General features: G+C 37.3%; 4 protein-coding genes across 8 annotated transcripts; 1 reads left to right on the plus strand and 3 right to left on the minus strand.

Moving 5' to 3' along the window:
* Positions 1 to 2826: 2826 nt before the first annotated feature.
* On the plus strand, positions 2827 to 8999 carry LOC111441114 (probable plastidic glucose transporter 2). 4 transcript variants are annotated; one of them, XR_002710073.1, is made up of 15 exons: positions 2827 to 3211; positions 3708 to 3833; positions 3985 to 4096; positions 4218 to 4285; positions 4384 to 4516; positions 5675 to 5774; positions 5885 to 5997; positions 6091 to 6184; positions 6560 to 6713; positions 6868 to 7011; positions 7117 to 7190; positions 7531 to 7619; positions 8066 to 8180; positions 8467 to 8725; positions 8786 to 8999. XR_002710073.1 is itself a non-coding variant. In XM_023078044.1 (14 exons), the coding sequence occupies exons 2-14, from the start codon at positions 3773 to 3775 to the stop codon at positions 8647 to 8649; spliced, it is 1440 nt and encodes a 479-aa protein (XP_022933812.1). In that variant the 5' UTR covers positions 2827 to 3211; positions 3708 to 3772; the 3' UTR covers positions 8650 to 8999. The 4 variants fall into 4 exon arrangements, 1 of the variants encoding a protein (XP_022933812.1); XR_002710074.1 differs by having other exon boundaries at positions 2827 to 3171; XR_002710075.1 differs by lacking the exon at positions 3708 to 3833.
* Positions 9000 to 9042: 43 nt separating this feature from the next.
* LOC111441118 (rac-like GTP-binding protein ARAC7) lies at positions 9043 to 10848 on the minus strand. Its single transcript, XM_023078047.1, has 8 exons — positions 10555 to 10848; positions 10373 to 10460; positions 10157 to 10266; positions 10007 to 10070; positions 9861 to 9925; positions 9712 to 9777; positions 9449 to 9555; positions 9043 to 9326 (listed from the first exon to the last, which is right to left on the minus strand). The coding sequence occupies exons 1-8, from the start codon at positions 10651 to 10653 to the stop codon at positions 9293 to 9295; spliced, it is 633 nt and encodes a 210-aa protein (XP_022933815.1). The 5' UTR covers positions 10654 to 10848; the 3' UTR covers positions 9043 to 9292.
* Positions 10849 to 11590: 742 nt separating this feature from the next.
* LOC111441119 (peroxiredoxin-2-like) lies at positions 11591 to 14118 on the minus strand. The gene is made up of 3 exons (XM_023078048.1): positions 13834 to 14118; positions 13604 to 13683; positions 11591 to 12154 (listed from the first exon to the last, which is right to left on the minus strand). The coding sequence occupies exons 1-3, from the start codon at positions 13986 to 13988 to the stop codon at positions 11901 to 11903; spliced, it is 489 nt and encodes a 162-aa protein (XP_022933816.1). The 5' UTR covers positions 13989 to 14118; the 3' UTR covers positions 11591 to 11900.
* Positions 14119 to 15655: 1537 nt separating this feature from the next.
* LOC111441113 (putative E3 ubiquitin-protein ligase LIN-1) lies at positions 15656 to 21387 on the minus strand. Of its 2 annotated transcripts, none has more exons than XM_023078043.1 (12): positions 19852 to 21387; positions 19622 to 19766; positions 18594 to 18851; positions 18127 to 18433; positions 17919 to 18043; positions 17723 to 17839; positions 17364 to 17495; positions 17163 to 17285; positions 16945 to 17055; positions 16706 to 16852; positions 16372 to 16617; positions 15656 to 15847 (listed from the first exon to the last, which is right to left on the minus strand). In XM_023078043.1, exons 1-12 carry the CDS (start codon positions 20967 to 20969, stop codon positions 15833 to 15835), a joined length of 2844 nt encoding a protein of 947 aa, XP_022933811.1. In that variant the 5' UTR covers positions 20970 to 21387; the 3' UTR covers positions 15656 to 15832. The 2 variants fall into 2 exon arrangements, with proteins under 2 accessions (XP_022933811.1, XP_022933810.1); XM_023078042.1 differs by having other exon boundaries at positions 18127 to 18436.
* Positions 21388 to 21459: the final 72 nt, after the last annotated feature.

Raw genomic sequence — 21459 nt, forward strand, 5'->3', positions numbered from 1 at the left:
AGGTTGATTGAATCTCTCCTTATCGGATTGTAGGTCTGCTTCACATGGATCTCCCGCCTCGTTTGAGTGCTGCTTTTTTCTGATCTTCATCCGGCTAAATTTCTCATTGTAATTTCTGTCATTATCTTGGACTTGATAGTGAAGGTTTCGTAATGGGCTTTTTCTTCTTCTTCTTCTTTTCTTTTTCGGTATGCCGCTCCGCGATCAAGGAGCGAAAGAACCAACAAGTGGGCTGTGGTGATGTCAGAATTTGCACCTATTTGTATCTATTTAGTGATCAGTCTGCTAGTTTCTTTGATCCCACTCGGTCTTCCTTTTCCATTTGCTTCCAATAGTTCAACCTATCCAGAAAAATTGTCGGCCTATGAATGTGGTTTCGATCCTTCCGGTGATGCCAGAAGTCGTTTCGATATACGATTTTATCTTATTTCCATTTTATTTATTATCCTTGATCCGGAAGTCACCTTTTCTTTTCCTTGGGCAGTACCTCTCAATCTAGACGGAAAGACTTTAAAAACTCATCCTCTCTTGTGAATGGTAGATAGATATTCGTCTATCAATGAATACGGATCAAGGGTGCCCCACAAGTTTCCTGCAGAAACTTTCAAGTGATATAAGGCAGCAAGAAGGACCAGGGAGTATAATAAAGACGAGAGTCATACTGCAATGATCTTGGCAAAATTCTTCAATGGAGTCCAACTAAAACATGAGCATATGACCATCCAGGACAAAAGACCAATAAGCGTATAAAGTACAAGGAACCTGCGGAGTTCTATTATTAAGATATCTTCAATAATATGTCCTGGGAAAGAGAGTGAGGATGGTTTTCTTCATTTGTTTTAGAAGCATGTCTAAGCATTTCATCAATCATGAAACGAGAGCATACTTTGGCTAACTAGTTTAATACTCTCTAATTTAAGCAAAACTCACAAATTGGAATTTAGCTACGACAAAGAACCTGAAGGATGGGAAATTGTAAACATGTCGTGGCATGAATTTACAAAATATATACCCATATATGTATCTCAATATCATCTTGTAAGAAATCATATTGGTAAATCAAATAAATTCAATCTATGGTAACAAAATGCAGAGGCCATCCTTTCAAAAAAGCAAGGGAGATTTTATGGCTATAAATCAAGGATCGTCTGTTGATGAACTTCGGCCAGAAAAGAACACAAGGACCTTTAATCGCGAAGGTGAGGATTTGGACAGTTTTGTTGAATCAGTTTCAGAAACTGATTACATTATCTTGACGTAAAAATTGCTCTTCTTTTGACAATTATGGTTTAAGTCGTATTTCGACCTCATGGATGAACTTTCTGTAATCTCCATCGACTCGGGCTGGCTTTCCTCCCTATATTCGTAATTCTCATTCTTTCATTGAAAATATGTTTCCTACCAAAATATACATATAAATTCAACCTAAGGTCGCAAGCGATGAAATTCAACGCAGGGATAAACTTACAGAACACACACACGCACAAAAAAAAAAAAAAAAAAAAAAAAAAAAAAAAAAAAAAAAAAAAAAAAAAAAAAAAAAAAAAAAAAAAAAAAAAAAAAAAAAAAAAAAAAAAAAAAAAAAAAAAAAAAAAAAAAAAAAAAAAAAAAAAAAAAAAAAAAAAAAAAAAAAAAAAAAAAAAAAAAGCAATGCGCCTATTCACATCCAAACTATAGCTCGAAAAGTGTTCGAAAACGAAGGTGTGCAGAAGTAACGAACCCAAATCAGCTGAATATCGATCCAATCGAGAATATTGTGGAGGGTCACGAGGAACCTCACCGGCCTCGTAATCGCTTCCACGACCAACTCGGCCGCCACTGGTTGCACCGACTCCGCCACCACCTCCGTCACTATTCGATGGCCGTACTACCAGGCTGCTCAATAACGGCTGGTGGTTAGTCGTAGAGTCTTTATCCCTCGAACCCATCCTCTCGCCTTGTTTTCCTGATTCTTCTGCCTGCTTCAAAGAGCAGCCACGAAACCGGTCCGTCTGAAGTCTGAACGCCGATAAATCGTTGAAAAAGGCGGGGAGTACATTTGTAAACCCTAAATTCTAGTTACGAGGAATTCAGCACGTGAAATTCCGTAAAACGTGTCACAATTACTAAAAGGGTAGTTGATTCAATCACAGTAATTATATCTATTATTTAAACCTCGTGAAGTAACGCGCCTTATTTGGAACTACATTTTAAACTCAAACCTTTTTAAGGCCAAAAATGTATTTTGCCCCTTTTAACTTATTATAAGATAACAATTTTAAATTTATATGATTTTAATTGTATATAATTCTATTAATTTAGCCCGTAATAGGTCTATAAATCCCAAAATTGGAAGGTTATGACCTGTGATCTTGGATACACGTGTCAGCCTCTCCCTACAACACATCTCCGAGATCTTATGACGGCACCAGAAAATGATAAAAAACGACAGCGTTAGATGTCGACGAACCGTACCATAAATTAACGTAGCCCAATTCGGATCGCCGCATTTGTTGTGCTGACACCTGGTGCTTCCACCACCGCTGATTTCGCCTCCCATAATACAATGAATTTTCACCGCTTCCATTAACCAAATTAATAATTGTAATTGAATGCTATATATAAAAAAGAAAAAAAAAATTTAAATTATTTAATTTTTGAAAATGCTGAATAAATAAAAATGCTTATAACTTTATAATTTGGGTATTTTTTAAAAATTTAAGAGTATTATTAATATTTTTTTAAAAAATTAAAAATATTTTTAATTTTATTAATTTAGGAACGTACTATTATATAAGAAAGCAAAATAAAAGGAATTTAAGAAATATTGTACAAGGCGCGGCATCATTCAATAATTTGTCGAGTAGCTGGAGGGAGAACTCTGTAAAACTGCGACAAAAAGTTGCTCTGTTTTTGTTGGCGTGATGATCAATCGTCGTCTTTCAGTGTAAAATTCAAGCCTCCACCAACAGTGTTCATATATTTTTCTGCAATCGGCGCCTTCTCTTTCTATTTGCGTGTTCGTTCGTTTTCGTGTTGCGAAAATTACAGCCGCTTCTACAAGGTTCTCGAACAGCTAAAAAGAAGTTCGCGCGTTTCTGCCTTTAGATCTGTTTTCTGATCCCTTCATCCATTTGAGTGCATTTCAAGCGCTTTCAAGTTCATGATGTTTTGATTTCGACGATTTTTTTGGTGAGATTATAATCGGCTTCCTCCACTTCTCTTTTATTTGGTAACTTTTCTTCTTCTTCTTCTTCTTTGTTTGTTTGATATAATTTCTTTCCTTCTGATGTGAGATTGCGTGTTCAGTTTTATGGTTCGGGAGAGATGTGCGTATTGCTGCAAATTAATAGTTTATAGCTTGATGATGACTAGATTTGGCTTTAGATCAACAAAATTTAGTAGTCGATTATTTATGAGAACTTGGAGTTGATTGCCTAATGAAAGCATGTTTCTTGAAATGTGAAATCAACTTGATAATCCTTGATGCTAATGTAATGGAATTTCAAGCTTATATTAACTGAAGCACCTCAGCATTAATGCATGTTTCTGTAAAATGTGAAATCAACTTGGTAAACCCTGATGCCGATGTGATGGAATCTTAAGCTCGTGTTAATTGAAGCGCTTCAGCATTAACTCGATACTGGAAGATGCTGGGTTAAGAATGGCGTTTAAATATTTGGATTATGATATGAAGCAAAATATCATCTTAACACTATCCATGTTAGGGAACTTCTGGTGAGGATTTCCGGCGGTTTGGTACGTGGGATTGAAAACGCGAAGATTTCTCTCAATGTACAAGCGATTTTCATTTAAATATAACTCCAGTCTAATTGACATGGAGGATAATTCAGGTAATCCATTATTTGGCAGTCTGTAGCTGCGAAACCCATGAATTTTGTTTGTGCTTTCTGTTTACGGGGTGTAATAGACATGAGAATCAATGAACCTTTTAAACGATGGCAAAGACATGATAGTTGACGTTATTCGGGTTTATTCTTTCAGGTCTTTTGCAGGGTGGTAAGGATTTTGAAGTCTCGAACCCTTCATGGAGGCTTTCTTTACCGCACGTTCTAGTAGCTACCCTAACTTCATTTCTATTTGGCTACCACCTGGGGTTAGTTCTTATGCTGATTTAGCTCCATCTCTTTCTCTCAGTGTCTATGTTTGGCGAAGCTGTTCATACTTGTTCGTTCGCAAGTAAACACTGATTGTATCTTACTATCTGTTTTCTGCAGAGTAGTAAATGAGCCAATGGAAGTAATTTCTGCGGATCTTGGTTTCAATGGGAATACATTGGCAGAAGGTGTTATGCTGCAAATATCTTGTTTGTGTTTTATTCGAGTTCTTTAATTGAGTTCATTCAATGCTCTAAAGTGCCTTACCCTTAAATGTCTGATGAAGGTTTGGTTGTCAGTACATGCCTGGGAGGTGCCTTAGTTGGGTCTCTATTGAGTGGTTGGGTAGCTGATGGAGTAGGACGTCGCATGGCTTTCCAACTGAGTGCTTTGCCAATGATTGCTGGTGCTGCAATGAGGTGACATTTTCTCCCATTAAAGGCAATTATAGCCAAGTTCTACTATGAAGTTTGCCACATCTTCATGTTTTTACTTGGCAATCCTGACATTGTTCCTGTGTATTATACAACCTGGTATGCTTATGTGGGACACTGGAGCTGTAGGTTTCTGATGTTGTCTTATAGTTGAATTTGACATGTACCTCTATTACGACAATCACTGCCATGGTTCTGTTATGAGTTATGATGCGAATTCTATAGGTCATTTCTCTGCTGCTACTGATGATACCGAGTATTTGATATTCCTGGCATTTGTCAGCTGGTGTTTTCTGTGCATAGGTTTTTAAACTCCCGCAATTTTAACTTTCTACAGTTCAGTATAGAACATTCATGAATGCACTTTTTTAATTCTTTGGTGACACTATGGCTAGGTGTTGAGAAAAGTAATACTAGTTGAGACATGCAGGTGTAGGAGGGTGGTTGAATGTATACGGTGGGGCAAAGTTCGGCCCTGGTTATAAGTATGGCGTTCTTCTGTTTGTCTAACAAAAACGAACTGAGAAAGGGGGCCTTGGCTGACTTAACTATATTAATTGACTGGTGGCCTAAGTGGTAATTCAAAAGTTTCAATAGATGAACCCATTTGTCACATCACTGCATGGCAGCTAGAGCATTCCGTTTTCATTTGTTTTCAGCCTTTCATTAATGTGGAACTAGAGAAGCTTGATTGTCCTCCTTTTAGAGTCTAACCTTCTATGTCTAGGACTAATTGATGCTAAAGTGGTAGATGACTTGGATGCACTTTCATCACGTTCTCATATAAAGATCTTGTTTTGGTAATTTTGTCCCTCAACACTTTTAGGAGAAAAGTCTCTTTCAACCAAACGGAAATTATCATTCAGGACCGAAGAACCTGCTTCTCTAAGCTGTAATACATTTTCTTCCTTCCTAGTCAGCTAGTCCAAGAGAAACCACCAAACTCCAATTTCCCAATTTTGTTTCTGCATAATGATTCTTAATCCAATTTCGTAGTAATACAAGTTTATTGAAGATCATCATGCCCCTGTTGATTTTTTGTACTGAATTGTCTAGTTTCTTATCAACCATTTGACTACATGTTGTTTCCTCGTTCTTCATTTTATTGCACTCTCACGAGAAAAGTTAAGACTTGAATTTCAGTGCAATGACTAAAACTCTGGCTGGGATGCTTTTGGGACGACTGTTTGTTGGGATTGGAATGGGTCTAGGCCCTCCTGTTGCTTCTCTATATGTCACAGAGGTACAGTAATGGTTACATTACTGCTTTATATGCGTTAGCGTGCATCTTAAAAGGATTCAATTAGAGATGATGGCTTGCTACCTCACTTTTTTTTTATACATCATGAGTAGGTATCTCCTGCCTTTGTGAGGGGAACGTATGGCAGTTTCATTCAGATTGCTACATGTCTTGGACTGATGGCAGCCCTCTTAATAGGAATCCCTGCTAAGGAGACAGTAGGCTGGTATGGAATATATAGAATATTCTAGAACACCTGAAAATACATAACCTTCCATTTATTTATCATTTCAAAATATGCTCTTCTTTTCTGGTTCAGGTGGCGTGTCTGTTTTGGGGTATCTACTATTCCAGCTGCATTACTAGCTCTAGCCATGGTATTTTGTGCTGAGAGTCCACATTGGCTATATAAGGTTTGTTCTGGAGCGTACTTTCAGATGTATTGAAATATATGTTTGTTGCATGAACATAAAAAAGGCTGCCTGTTTTACACGTCTTTATAGTTCCTTAATCCTCCCAGTGAAAACTTTGTTTTCTTTTTAAAATTGAACAGCGTAATAATTCCTCAGTCGAAGCATATGCATGTTCTCCAGTGCTCTGTCTCACCCCACCATTCTCCTCACTAAAATGCACCTTCGGTGTTTCTGGGTTGGGGTGGTGGGGGGTGGTGAAGCGAAATTGAAATGCTTGCAATGGTTAGGGTGCAGTTCTGTATCAAGGGATAAGTTCCTGTTTCATAAGAGTTCTTGAATGAGAAAATCTTATAATTCTAATCTTATGTAATGTAGCAAGGACGGACTGAGGAAGCAGAAACTGAATTTGAGAAGCTTCTTGGTGGATCACATGTAAAATCTGCTTTGGCAGAATTGTCCAAGTTTGACAGGGGAGATGAACCAGATTCTGTAAAACTTTCTGAATTGCTCTTTGGCCGCCATTTTCAAGGTTAATATATACGTATATATACTGACTCAGTCCTATTTTTTGTTTACTCACTGTTTTCCTTTTTCTAATGCCACTATCCATGCACTTTACCGCATCAATTATCTCTTTCATTTGGGTGGAGTAGTTCTTCGTTATTCACGCAATTCTTTTGCAGTTGTTTTTATTGGATCAACACTATTTGCTTTACAACAGCTATCTGGTATAAATGCTATATTTTATTTCTCCTCGACTGTTTTTAAAAGCTCGGGAGTACCATCAAACCTTGCAAATGTCTGCGTGGGAATTTCAAATTTAGCAGGTTTGCTCCATGATTTGGTGGTTGGTGTAAATATAAGCTCCATACTCTGAATTCATTACTAGGCATTATTTATTTATTTTTAAATTCTCCATTTGTACTTCACAGGATCCATAATCGCGATGCTTTTGATGGATCGATTGGGAAGAAAGCTGCTTCTTCTATGGAGCTTTTCTGGGATGGTAACCAAATTAAGCAAATCTTTTCTTGTTGCTACGACATAGATCTTGAATGTTCTTACCAAGTCTTGTTTATTATTCGGAACGAGGGAGGAACATATCTAGCTTGTTTGATCAAGGTTGCTGTTGGTAACTAGGATCTAGAACTGTTACTGATAGTAGGCCAGGATTTATAACCACCTTATTTGATATGGTTTTGATAGGAAGCAAATATAGGCATTAAACAATGAATATTAGTAGACTAAAATACCATCCACCAAGTATAACAATTGAATTTCTTTCATGATTGAAGGATGCTGTTATCTTAAGAAAGACTTCGCTTGTCATCTTGTGTCTAATGCAGGCAGTAGCTATGGCCCTCCAAGTAGTCGCAGCAGGTTCTCATTCACCAGACTCTGGAGCTGTATACTTGTCAGTCGGTGGCACGTTAATGTAAGTAAAAGCATGCTCTTTGATCTGACTAGAGATTTGTGGCAAGTTTGTTGGCAATTGTCACTCTCTGATGATCACAACAGGTTGTTGTTTTGCTAGACTTTCTAATCATTGATCATATCATTCTTGCGGGTCATAAAATACTGAAAATAAAGTATATTAGCATACTTTTATTCACTAAATGTAAAGATCGATGGCTTCTTTTATCTTTTATTGTTTTGCCAACTCTTTCTGGATTTAATGCCTGATTTTTCAATCACTGTGACGATGAAGGCAAATAAAACTGGACTTCCGAATTACAATAACAATCATTCATGTTTTTACTCTATTGAGCATTCACCACTGACAAGACTTGAGAGGTTATTCCTGATAAAAATGTTGGAAATGTGTAAAAGAGAGTGCATATTATTGAACGAGTAATAGTGCCCATTAACGTAAATTTGCAGGTTTGTCCTAATGTTTGCTCTCGGAGCTGGTCCAGTTCCAGGTCTTCTTTTACCAGAAATTTTCCCCAGTCGGATAAGAGCAAAAGCTATGGCAATCTGCATGTCGGTGCATTGGGTAAGAATGTTGAGCTTATTACTGCCTTTTGCCATGGATATTTCGGTTTAGGGGCTCAGTTTTTCTGGCTCAAAGTGCTTGGATAAGTAGTGGCTCAATAGGCTGGGTATCCTGTGGGATTTTTATTTTTCGAGACTGACTCAGATTATTATCAAGATCGTGGTTCCATCCAGTAATAATTCCCTGCACGATTTACCTCATCCGTACATGAGAATGTAATACGACCTTGGAACTCAATTTGGAGTACAGTGTCATGCTCACCCTGGGGTTCATTGATGCTTTTCAGGTGATAAATTTTTTCGTAGGATTGCTCTTCCTTCACTTGTTGGAGAAGATGAGGCCACAGTTTCTGTACTCTGGTTTTGCTACGTTCTGCTTGATTGCAGTTGCATTTGTGAAAAGGAATGTCGTGGAAACCAAAGGAAAATCACTTCAAGAAATTGAAATAGCACTTCTCCCTCAAGAATAATGCATCAGCCCAGGTTTATGCGGCTCTTAGCTTCCTCAAATTCCATGAAGATTATTGCAAAGAATATACTACGTGGGTTCCCTGTTTCCAAATGTATCTATTTAACTGAAGCCATCGCCTAGAATCATTCACATAGTTTTGCATCTATAATAAACATGCTACCTGTGGGTGTAATGCAGTATTGCAGTGCAGTATTGCAGTGCAGTATTGCCCTTCAGAAGTGAGTGTATAAATAGAGAGCACAAAACTATGGCAATACAGAGAATTGCCAAACTTGATTTTGTCTCACTTTCTCATTAACCTGTCGGTATGGTTTCCTTATGAATTCTTATCTTGAAGTTTTTGAATAACTTGGCAAGGTGATTGACATTTTTAGTTTTCTGTACTCTTCTTTTAAAACAACAGCAGGAGTTTGCGGCTTCCATTGGCAACAACCAAAACACCATTTCAAATACAACATTTGCAGTAAACACAACAAAGAAGAACACAACTATCTTCACTTCTTTGGTCAGTCAGCTTGCACATTGAGCAGACGCCTATTTCTCGGCACAAAATAATGTAAAACCAGTAATCTTAAGATCTAGCTATAGGATTGGCACAAAACATAGATTCTACAGCACTCAGTCCTGATAGCTAGCATGGTTTAAACAGCACATCCACCACACGCAATGCACCTTCTGCATATAAGCAACACATATGTTTTCATGTGACAAATGACCATAGACCATCTCCAAGTAATCTTTTCTTACAAAATCGTACAGGAAAAAGTACAAGTAGAGGAAATAATACATGTACTTACACAATTGAGCAACCAGACCTTCGGCTTCTTCTCTTCCTAGTCGTCTCAATTCTCCTTGGAGGTTGAAGAACAACCTTGATTGCAGTGTCAAAAACAGCTTTGACATTCTAAACAAAATTACAATTCAGTACTGAGGTACTATGCATTATTAATGCATATATTGATGACTTCTTGGCCTCTTGTGAAAATGTAGGCCCTTTCTATGTTGTAATGAGGGGATGAACATGATGAATAATCACCACTGATCATGAAAGAAATCTTACCTGTTGAGTCTTAGAGCTACATTCAATATATGCAGCAGCACCAATTTGTTTCCTAAGCTCTTCTCCCTGCATAGAACAACTAAATCAGTTTCTTCTGAGCAATGTGATCCAACTCAGATGAACAAAAAATTAAAAAAAAGAATGAGTACCTGAGAATATGTTATTGTGTTTGATCTCATTTGATCAGCAAAATAAGCTCCATTGTCACGAAGATCTAAGGAAAATAAAAATTATCTCAAGAGCAGATGACAAAGAAACTCTCACTGTCAAAACCAGTTTGAAGTCGTTTACTCACCCAACTTTGTTCCAACAAGAACAATAGGGACACTAGGCGCAAACCGTCTAAGTTCCGGCATCCACTAAAGAACATAAGCAAGACTTCAGTTCATCCATGAAATATTGCAGTCAGAACATTGAAACGGAAGGGTTACTTTTACACCATTACCTTCTTAAGAACATTCTCATAACTCGCCTTACTGATTAACGAGAATGCCAGAACAAAAACATCAGCGCCCCTATAACTCAGTGGCCTAAGTCTGCTGTAATCTTCTTGACCTTCAAAACAGAGCCACTTTCACTTAAAACCAGTAGAATAAATCCATATTCAAAGCTTAGAGAAAGATAATCCATTGGTAGGAAAAGGAAAACCCATTTAGTTTACCAGCAGTGTCCCATAATCCCAAGTTGACAATATTCCCATCCACAGCCACATTAGCACTGAAGTTGTCGAAAACTGTGGGAATATAATCCTGTCAAAACAAAACAAATGCAAATTTATGGCGTAAATGGAAGAGATGGAATTCAAAAGGAGGGATTTTGGAAGATGGGTATGAACAAACTCACAGTGGGAAACTTGTTACTGGTGTAACAGATGAGCATACAAGTCTTCCCAACAGCTCCATCTCCGACAGTGACACACTTAACAAACCTTGAAACACTCATTTTTTGGGTAACAGAGGGATATACCAAACCCCCAAAAGCTCAAAATAGGGTTTGAAAAAAGTCAAAAAAACAAAGAGGAAGAAGAGAAACCAGAAAGTGGGTATCTTGGTGAGTAAGTCACAGAAGCCATTCTCCAAGTTTCAAGGGCCAACTGCTTTTAAAAACTCGAAGAGAGAGAGAGAGAGAGAGATGAAGCAGAGGAGCTTATGGTCAAAAGAATGACCTTGCTTTTTTGACCCTAGCAGGGATATATTCAAATCCAAACGGATTAATTATTTTTGAAATGCAAGTGAATGGGACCTGCAACTCGAATGGCTGGCTTCCAACGTAACAGCTGCACAATATTTAATTCCCCATCAAAAAAGTGGGTGAAATGAACACTGTGAATCTCAATTATTTGTATGGTTTATTTCATTCTATAATGCTCTGAACAAATTAAGGAGCCCTGAAATCTGGAACTGAAAACTGAAAATAATCGTCCTGTTTGGCTTCAATTTCAAATTTTTTTATGACCACAGGGAGATAGTGCTCTTTCAGTGTATGCACTAATTAGTTTATAAAGTGTACTAAAAAAACCACCTTTATTTTATTTTTAATTTCAAAAGTGATTTCAATGGGAAAGGTGATCAAAATGTATTTTTATTTTTCCAATAATACTCCCAAATTTATTAATAATCCTCTATTTGATAAAAAATAATATTTATACGTTGCTCTTCTTTTTAGATAATAATGATGATGTGACAAACAGGACAATTTGACTTTTCAAACGATGTTACAAAATTTCCAAGAATGTTTTTTCTTATTTATGTACGTAAAGTTCATAAATTAAAGGCTTTTAAGTGCAAAATTAAGTTCTATAAGATTTGATACACATGCCAAGGTCCAATATCTTATGCAAAGCCCTAGAGAGAGAGAGAGAGAGACTGTGAACTGCGCCTGAATCAAAAAGCTGCCCTGCATGTCTGATTAACTAAAAATGTTGGAACTTTATCACCACAATTTCCTGGAAACAGGGCGACATCAGCCTGACACTAAGCCAAGTTCAACACACACTTTGGTTGATTAACCAGAAGTTCAGAGAAATGGAACAAGCAACAGCACGATCTTGCATTATTCATATGAAGGTAGCCTTAAACATCTAACAACATCAAAAGACAACAATTGGATAGAAGGTCGCCCACTGTCACGATGATCAATGAGCGGCCTGGTATGCAAGAAGTATGCATACAATTGAAAGATGGATGCAATCAAAGAGCCTTGAGGATGTCCTCAGCACTGGAGACGGTAAATTCTCCACCAGCCTCAATATTTGCAACTACAACCTTGAGGTTATCAACTAAGAGAGCGAACCGCTTGGACCGGATGCCGAGCCCTTTTTCTGAAAGATCGAGTTCGAGGCCGAGAGCATGTGTATATGCTGCAGAGCCATCAGCAAGGAACTTGACATCCTTGTTCTCAGGGTAAGTCTTGGACCAGGCCTTCATCACGAAGGGGTCATTGACTGCATCCAACAGGAACAACTACAATTATCTACCATTTGAAATAAAAATTGGAAATTTGGAGTTTATTTGCAAAATGATTCTAAAAATATTTGACTAAAGGAACTTATTGAGCAAGATGCTTTCAGAAACCAAAGAAACGTAATAAATTTATATTAGGGTGCTCTAATCAACCTTTTAAACTATAATAATCTTACATGCAATGACTAATTAGATTATTAGTTCGTTGGTTCTGGCTTAACCTTTCACGAAAGGCCATGTTTAGCATTTGCATATAAATACCAAGTCAATCTGGAGAAAACTGGTCAATTTCAAACTTTTATTAGGATAAGAAACTAGCCAATTTCATAAAACTAGGAAAGAGACGTCGTATTCACTGGAGAACAATACAAATTGAGTGTGAGTTCAATCCCTAAGAGACCTACGCATTATTTCGCCAATAGACGAATAAAGAGGGAAAACATACAATTCTAACTCTCGGGTAGTCATTTGGAGAGAAAGAGCAAGCAGATCTACAAGGACAAACACAATATCTCATTCTTTGCTTTTCATCATTTCTTGGGCCTATCTTTAGATCTTAATCTAAGACTCTCCGACAGTGTAAGGTTGTAAACAAGACTCGGAAGTTTCGTGCACATATTCTTCATTTTAAGTATTCTTGTTCCGTATGAAAAATAACAAGGGCAGGTAGCAAAATTCTAGAACTCATTTCTCTCCACAATCGCATGAGGCCTTTTGAGGAAACAAGAAACAAACCCAGGAGAGCTTATGCTCAAATTAGACAAGATCATACTATTATGGAGGTTTATGGTTTCTAAGAGGCTATTAGAGTCATGCCCTTTAACTTAGGCATGTTAATTAAATCCTCAAATGTCGAACAAATAAGTTGTGAATATCTAAGGTGTAGTTAAAGTGACTCAAGTGTCGAGGGGTGTAAAGGGCTTTAGTGAAGGAGTCGAGCCTCAATTAAAGGGAGGCTATTCGAGGACACCATAGGCCTCAAGGGAGGCTATATAGTGTACTTTGTTCGAGGGGATCGTTGGGAAAGAGTCCCACATTGGATAATTAAGGGGATGATCGGGTTTATAAGTAAGGAATGCATTCCCATAGACACGAATGCATTTTGGAGAAACATAAAAAAACAAAACCACAAGAGCATAGCTCAAAATAGACAATATTATAGAGGTTTATGGTGCCTAACAAGAGCACGAATAGCAAAAGCTCACATACAACAATTGGTGCCAATTCCCAGAATAACATGAAATCGACCATCATTCACAGAGAGCAAGAGTACATTGACATTGCTCTCGAACTGTGATATTTTAATTACAGAGAAAAACAATAATTATTCATGACTATATCCACCGAACAGCTAAGGGCCCAACAAAAGTAGCAAGGACAACAAAAAATATTCATAGAAGGCGAAGTTGAGTTAAATTAGAGAAGCATACCACTAATAAGTAGAATATCATTGACACCCTTTGCCTTAAGATCTCCACTTTTCTCAATAAAGCCCGGCACATGCTTCGTACTGAAATCAAACAACTAATTACTTCATAAAAGTTGCACAAAGCCAAAGCCCAGATAGATCAATCAAGAACACAAACAGAAGTTGGTGTTCACAAGCTCACAGATCGGGTTATCCCGTTTTCCCTCAAATAGAATCGGACAGGGGTTTTACCTGCAAGTGGGAGTGAAGGCACCGGGTACTCCAAAGAGAACCACCTTCTTACCGGCGACGAGGGAGTGTACGGACGCTTGTTGAAGCTGATCGTTTTCATCGAAGTAGGCCACTATCCCATCCGGCAACGAATCCCCAACAGCAATCGGAGCCATTTTGCGATGATTTCTATGAATCGCGAATTAACAACTGGGGGTATGTAAGGATTAGGGACCGAGGACGGTTACTTATAATGATCGGACAAATGCAAAGGTCAGGGAAATGGGCGGACTTCAGTCGCTCTGTTTAACGCCATTTGATGGTGGATTGAATCCGCTGCATGTAGACCGTTTCATTTATTTACTTATTTTGGGCGACTCGTGGTTTTTAAATACAACAAAAATATAAATTAATTACAAAACGTCTCAGTTCAATTCAAAAAAAATATCATAACCAAGTTTCTAAATATAACCATTATATTCAAATTTTAAATAATATAAATAACAATTATAAATAAACATTATAATCAAAATTTCTAAATAACAATTATATTAGAAAAATGAATAAGCTTATAATAAAATTTAAACCAAAATGCAAAATAATTTTGTCGAATCTAACCTAAATTCACATAAAGGTCAGATTTTTTAAAAGTAACAAGCTCCCTTTTTAAAAAATGAGAGGCTTCATAGAAACAGCAACAAGTTTCCAAAAACAACATTAAACTACAAAAGTATTACCATATTTGAAAAGGTAGAGCCAAGTTTAAAAACCCATTATAGCTTTGTGGGTTAAGATTACATTAACAAATTTGATTTTTTTTTATACAATAAATAAAATTGGAGGACTAATTAATCATAAATAATCCACCTTTTAAAAATTTTAAAATCAAAATATATAGTTTTGAATGAATATTTTACAAAAATAAATAAAAGTTTTACGAGAACTAAGGTTTTATATAATTTTAAATTCAGTCTTGCATTAGAATTTTTTTTTCTTAATTTAAAAAAGCAATATTACAAGTGGAGCTGGGTAGCCAAATTGGAAAAGGTATAATGTTGCTCTAGATTTACTTCCTTAATTTATCATTCTACAACAATATATTTTTTAAGTTACTAAATCACCCTTGACGCCGTTGACTCTGACTTCGTCGCCGTTATTCGCCGGATAATTAATATTTTGGAACGGAAAGTAGTGGAGTGGCAACTTTATTTTATTTTTTATTTTTTATTTTTTAAAGAAAAGAAAATGTCATTCATTAATATTAATTTTTTAAAGATAAAATATGTTTTTTGTTTGAAAAATTTTAAAATTAGTGTTTATTTTGACATTTCAAAATAAATATTGAAGTTAATTTGATAGATTAACTTTTGGGATTATTTAAAATTATTTTTTAAATGTTATCCACTCGAAAATCTTAGAACGATCGGAGCTATATCATTCAACCCTAGTATCTTGAACATCAAGAAAAGTAAAACTAATGCACACATCAGCCGATCTATATCATTCAACCCTAGTATCTTGAACATCAAGAAAAGTAAAACTAATGCACACATCAGCCAATTATACTCGATTTAATTATTATTATTATTATTATTATTATTATTATAACGAGTTAATTTTTAATATCAACATATCATTCAACCTATTACTCCTAGTGCATTATAAGAGTTTATTTTAATTTGATTCGTCTTTCTATTTATTCCCTAATTCGCAAATTAAGTGAACTAGAAAAACAAATCAGATGAAGGAAATTTTGAGATTCATATACGATAGTAAAACTTAGGATAATGCATTGAATAATTTGGCCTAAATCTACCTTAAATTTGCAGGACAAGCTTTTGGATGCTTGAATCTTTCATCTTTGGCTCAGTTTCATTCATTCTGGAAGCAATTCTGCTTACCCATGGCTGCACCAGCAAGCTCTTTTGTCTGTAAGTATATATATTTCATTTTTGCTGTATACACTTCTATCAAGATCATACTGTTTAATATTCTTCAAGCTCATCCCCTCCTCTCTCTGTCACAGTCCCCAAGCCTGCAAAAAACCAGGAAGCTGCTGATATTAACTACTGTTATAGAATGCCACATTTTCAAACTTACTTGGGTAGTGAGATTGAGGTGTTTATGTTTTTCGAGTGATTATGGTATCCGTGATAAAATGAAAGATTTGAAAGTTCAAGGTAGGCTGGAATGACTTTCGAACCAAGTTGAAGGCTTAAGCCTATAAGTTCCTTTGGATTTGCCTTAGATTTTTGGAATTCATTTATTTCTCTCACGGTTGGGTTACTTTGGTTTTGGTGCATTTCATGTAATTAGATTCTATGGTTTGAGAATATGGTTGTTCGATCCTTATGGATTAACCGGAAGGGTACAAGCTGTAAATCCTACATGGGGTGTTGAAGGGTTTTATCATTTTGTTCCGGGTTGGACTAGCCTCTCGTCATATTGCAACTGATACATTGGACATATTAACAGGTCTATTCCATCTTAGTGCTCGTTCGTCCCAACGTCTATACAAAAGATTACGAATCAAGATATGAAATAGAAGAAACACTCTACCTGAATTCGACCATCAGATGTTCCAATGACAAGAACATCCTCCCTTTCGTTGAGTGTCATACAAGCAACCTTGCAGATTCTACCAGTTTGAAGTGTGTCTATTTTGTTGAGCTTGTCCCTGCCCCAGATTTCAACCACTCCTCCCCTGCCTCCTAAGTAAGTTAGATCTGAGCTTACAGTCATAGTCCTTATATCCATTGCAGTTGACAGTGTTGCAATCACACTGTTGTTTGACATACTCCAAATCTTTTTACAACAAAAAACTCAACATTTTCAGTTCTATAAAAAACTGGATCAGACAAGTAGTGGAAGAATGTGAATGTTAACGTAGTACCTTCACAGCTGCACCATCTAAAGTAGTGCTGGCTGAAAATAATTGTTCGTCGTAAATTTGAAGTGACTGAACAATATTAGGCTTTCCCAGTAATTTTCTTGAACCAATGTGGATGTAACTTACGGTTCCTGTAGCCAAATCAACCTCCTAATAGACCATGGAATCGCATCGTTAGAACACCGAACCAAGAAACAAAGGACTTCATAGAAGCAGTGGATCAGACAGAGCAAGAAGGGCACCTGGATGCTACTATCATGGCATCCACAATATAGTTTTCCACGCACAAGATTCAAACGCTTGACATGCTTGCTTGAGTTTAGTAACTTCGATTCCCCACCCCATGAATAAACCTAAAAGATATTTCTAAGAAATGAGCCACTGACAAACTTTTTCTGGAAGAATATGCAGAATTTGATGGTTTTCACAAAGAAAAGAGATGAAGTGTTTGATGCGTTACCCTGATACCAGCTCCATGTGGGATGAAGCAAGCAATGGTCTTTGAAACGACTAAATTATGAACTTGATCCTTCACATCATGAACTTGTATACATTGGATTACATCACTACCTAAAGACCATACCTGCTCATGAAGAAAAGCGATATTTAAACCGAAGTTCGAAACAATACACGTGGGAGAAAACTATTGATGTTTAAGCACCTTAATGGTCTTGTCTAAAGAGCCACTGTATAGTTTTTCTTCGGATTCTATAATTGCTAGACTGGTGACTCCCTTGGAGTGTTCTTGAGTTTCTTGTAGGGGATGAAGATTAGTTCCTCCAACAGACCAGACCTTTATAGCCAAGTAAACGCACCATTGACAGAGAATTAGATAGCTCTAAGTACCAACATATATATATATATTCAAGAAGCTCCTTTGAATGCTGTAGTTATTACCAGTTCAGAAGACACGATATTGCATTACGACACATTACCGAAGATTACAGCGATTCATGGGTGATGTTAATTAGTGGAAAGATTCAAAATATGAAAAAGCATCTTGAGGTGAGGTGAAGATACCTTGATTGTTCCATCAGAATGGCCAGAAATGATTTTGTCTTTGAAATAAGCAATTGATAGTACTTCTCCATTTCTACTGCAATCTACAAGAAACAACTCTTGATGACTCCAGAGTTCCTACGTTAGAACAAGGATATAGAATCATTACACGGTTGTGGATAGATGAACTAAAATGCCAATAGATGCAACTACTTACAGCACTTGACTCTTCTCCCTTACAAAGAACTTTTAGCATTTCAAAGGCCAATGCTGTTGATCTCCTAAGTTCCTTGAGACCTCTCATGATATCTTTCATGTTGGAACTTAGGTACTGCAGTCCTTCTGGGATTTATATGGCCAAATAACTAATGTTTGTAAGCATTCATATGGGTACCTTTATTCTTGTTTCAAAAGGTTCTACCCACCTGGTTGGTGTACAAAACTGTTCATTCCTAGCAAGGCAAGTGCTTTCTCTTCGATATCCGTTGTTGTTATGAAAATTGATACGAAGTGATCAAGCAAGCAAACTCGAGCAGTGTCTAGAATCCCCGTGTCTGGAAGAACTTTGAGCATATGACTGAGCCATGTGGCAGAGACAAAGCAAGCAGAAAATAATGCGGCATATTTGCTCTTTAAGCCTTTTGCCAATGGCTCAAACAACAAGCCAAAGTCATGGCTCGCAAGTACAAATGCCATCTTTCTTTCCCATTCATCAGTTGCTCTCTCTTCTGCCTTCTGTGCAAATTTGAAGTAAACAAAATTATTTTTTGAATAAAAGAATAAGAAACACATAACAGTTATGGCATTGTTGTAGCTTATATATATAAGCCAGCTGCAGAGTTCCAATCATTTAGAAAATATCCAAAAGTATTTGAAATTTCTAGAAACTCACTATTGAAAGTTCAACGTCTCCAGGACCACTGCTATTATTATCTCTTCGTTTCGGTTTCATGCAACCTTTCGCAAATCCAACACGTTCAAGAAGAACATACCTAGTTAAGGGTCTTCCGGATGTACTAAACCTCCCTTGTAAGGACATAATCGTCTCAGCTGCTGAAATTTGAGCTGTTGGAAAGTCAGAATTTCCAAGGCATGATAAAAGAACATCCATTGCTTCTTCACGATATATACTCGACTTTCTTGGTTCGACCTATAAACCAGTGTAGCAATATTGTACTAAGCATGGGAGAGGAATAGAACTTTGAAGTAATGGTAACGCCTCCAATTGTACAAACTTAGTCTAGGAGGGTATGAAGCTAAGAAGCACAAACACTAGTGTGTTAGACACTGGACACTCCAATACTTGCTGGACACACATCAGTCACTTTAACCATAGATGTGTTGTAACAGCCAAAGCCCACCGCTAGCAGATATTGTCCTCTTTGGACCTTCCCTTTCCGGCAAGGTTTTTAAAACGCATCTGCTAGGGAGAGGTCTTCACACCCTTATAAAGAATGTTTCGTTCTCCTCTACAACCGTTGTGAGATCTCACAATTCATCCCCCTTCAGGACCCAGCGTCCTCGCTGGCACTCATTCTATCTTCAATCGATGTGGGATTTCACAATCCACCCCCCCTTTGGGGCCAAACGTCCTTGTTGGCACAACGCCTAATGTTTGACTCTGATACCATTTGTAACAGCCCAAGCCCATCGTTATCAGATATTGTTCTCCTCAGACTTTCCCTTTCAAGCGTTCCCTCAAGGTTTTTAAAACACGTCTGCTAGGGTGAGGTTTCCACACCCTTACCCTCTCCAACCGATGTGGGATCTCACATATTTCTTATGTTAGACTCTAGTTGTACAAACTCAATATGGATATATTTGACAAATTGAACAAAACTAATAAACCTAATACATCAAACTCTTTTTTTTTACAGAATATTACTGTATAAGCTTATTGAGAGAACGAGATGCTCATACCAAGATATCAAGTTGTAGCAGAAAACCAGCCACAACAGGGCATTGATCTCTGGGGGCAGTCTGCAAATATACCAAAAGGGAGTGCATGGTACTGCATTCACCTCCGTCCTTTATGTTTTGAAGAATTTGTTCATTGAAAGTCCTCCTAAGAGAAAGAAGGATAAACTTCAGTATTAAACTACGTCTCAATCTCTTGGATTAAGATGTAGACGATCACCAGTAGGACAAACCTGTTTAACTTAACTAACTCAGAGAGAAACATAATGATCTCAAATTGTTCGTCGTTACTCACTTCCATGAAACTTCCCAAAATAGGAGCTAAGTCAGCTTTATCAGCTATCATATTTCTGCACTTCCCATCCTCTTGAATGCATCTTAGCAAGATCCCAACTGCAGCAATCCTCTCCTCTACCTGCTTGGCTTTTAAACTAACTAAAATACTTTCAATTGCATTTTCAGCAAGCACGGCAACAGCAATCAGAGATCCTTCTTTACTCCTTCCCAAAATCTTTCTAAGTAAAATCACCGCAGCAGATTTTGGGTTCAATTGCATCTTATTCACATCTTCTTTCTTCTTAACAACATTCAAAAGGGAACCGGCCAAGTCCATCTCTTGTAGACGCTGGATGGAAAGTCCAAACCGATACATCAACACAACAGCCTCCATTAAACCACTTTTGAAAAGTGTCACAATACAGTCTACATCCGACTCAACCCGGGTAAGCGTTTGAATGACAGCAGCATCCTTGAATCCCAGCTCTGATAGGAGAAAAATTGAGGCTCTCAAAACCTGGAGATCAACAGAATTGATAAGGATCTCAACAAGTCCATTGATTACAGGAGGCTTCAACAACATATGTTGAATCTCCACATCCACATTCTCTTCCAACCAAAACCTCTCAACACAAAGCACAGCACTTTCTGCCTCCTCCAAAACTTCAGAAGAAACGATATTGGAAATTGCATGCCTCACCTCCATACTTCTGTTAATGGAGGCTTGACTTATGACACTAACAGGTGAGATCAAAACAGCCGCGGAGTCAGCCTCATCAAGAGCTTTATCTGTAACAAAGTTAGGATTCTCCTTCAGCCAACTTGCAATCAGTCTTTTGAGCACATAATTGGTTTTGGGAAGTTGGGTGTTTTGCAGCTTCTGTCCAGTGATTGGGCAGGTTGAGTTCCCTCTATCAAGCCATTCTTGAATAGCACTTCGCTCATAAGTCTGACCCGTCTCTATAGTTACTGGATCATAAAAAATGTTGCAAGTGATGGGGCATACGAAGTCCTTAGGATGTGTATTATGATGCATTTCGCCACTTTCCAGCCCGTTATTGCCGGATTCTTCCATGGCAAGAGCCAAACGCCACCTAATGGGTTCTCAATTCTTCTATGGAAGCTCTAGTATGTTTTAGCTTCTGGGTCTTAGATATATAGTCGAACAAAGTCGTTTCGTAGTTATTTCCCCAAAGACAAACAAAAGCAGACAAGAATCCTCAAAAGAATATTAATAGGCTGTGCTTTTTTCCTTGTTAATATCAATTCTTACTAATACCACGAATCAATCTCAGATCCCAAAGAGAATTTCAGAAATATCATCTTCAGCTTTGTGAGCAGCCGAATTGAATCGATAACTGGTTGTGAACCAGCTAGACGATTCTTGCAGGAAGGTGAAATTTGACTTTGATTGGTGGCTCTGGACTTCAAGCAACAGGGTTTGTCCTTCAGCCTTAATTGGCTGCAGAATACGGAGGAGAAGAATGTTATCATCACAATGCATTGGATTGAATTCGTTAAATAAGTGTTTAGCAATTTTTTTACCCAATTAATGATTGGCAAAG

This window comes from Cucurbita moschata, unplaced genomic scaffold (genome assembly GCF_002738365.1).
Source record: "Cucurbita moschata cultivar Rifu unplaced genomic scaffold, Cmos_1.0 Cmo_Scf00003, whole genome shotgun sequence".
Lineage (NCBI taxonomy): Eukaryota > Viridiplantae > Streptophyta > Magnoliopsida > Cucurbitales > Cucurbitaceae > Cucurbita > Cucurbita moschata.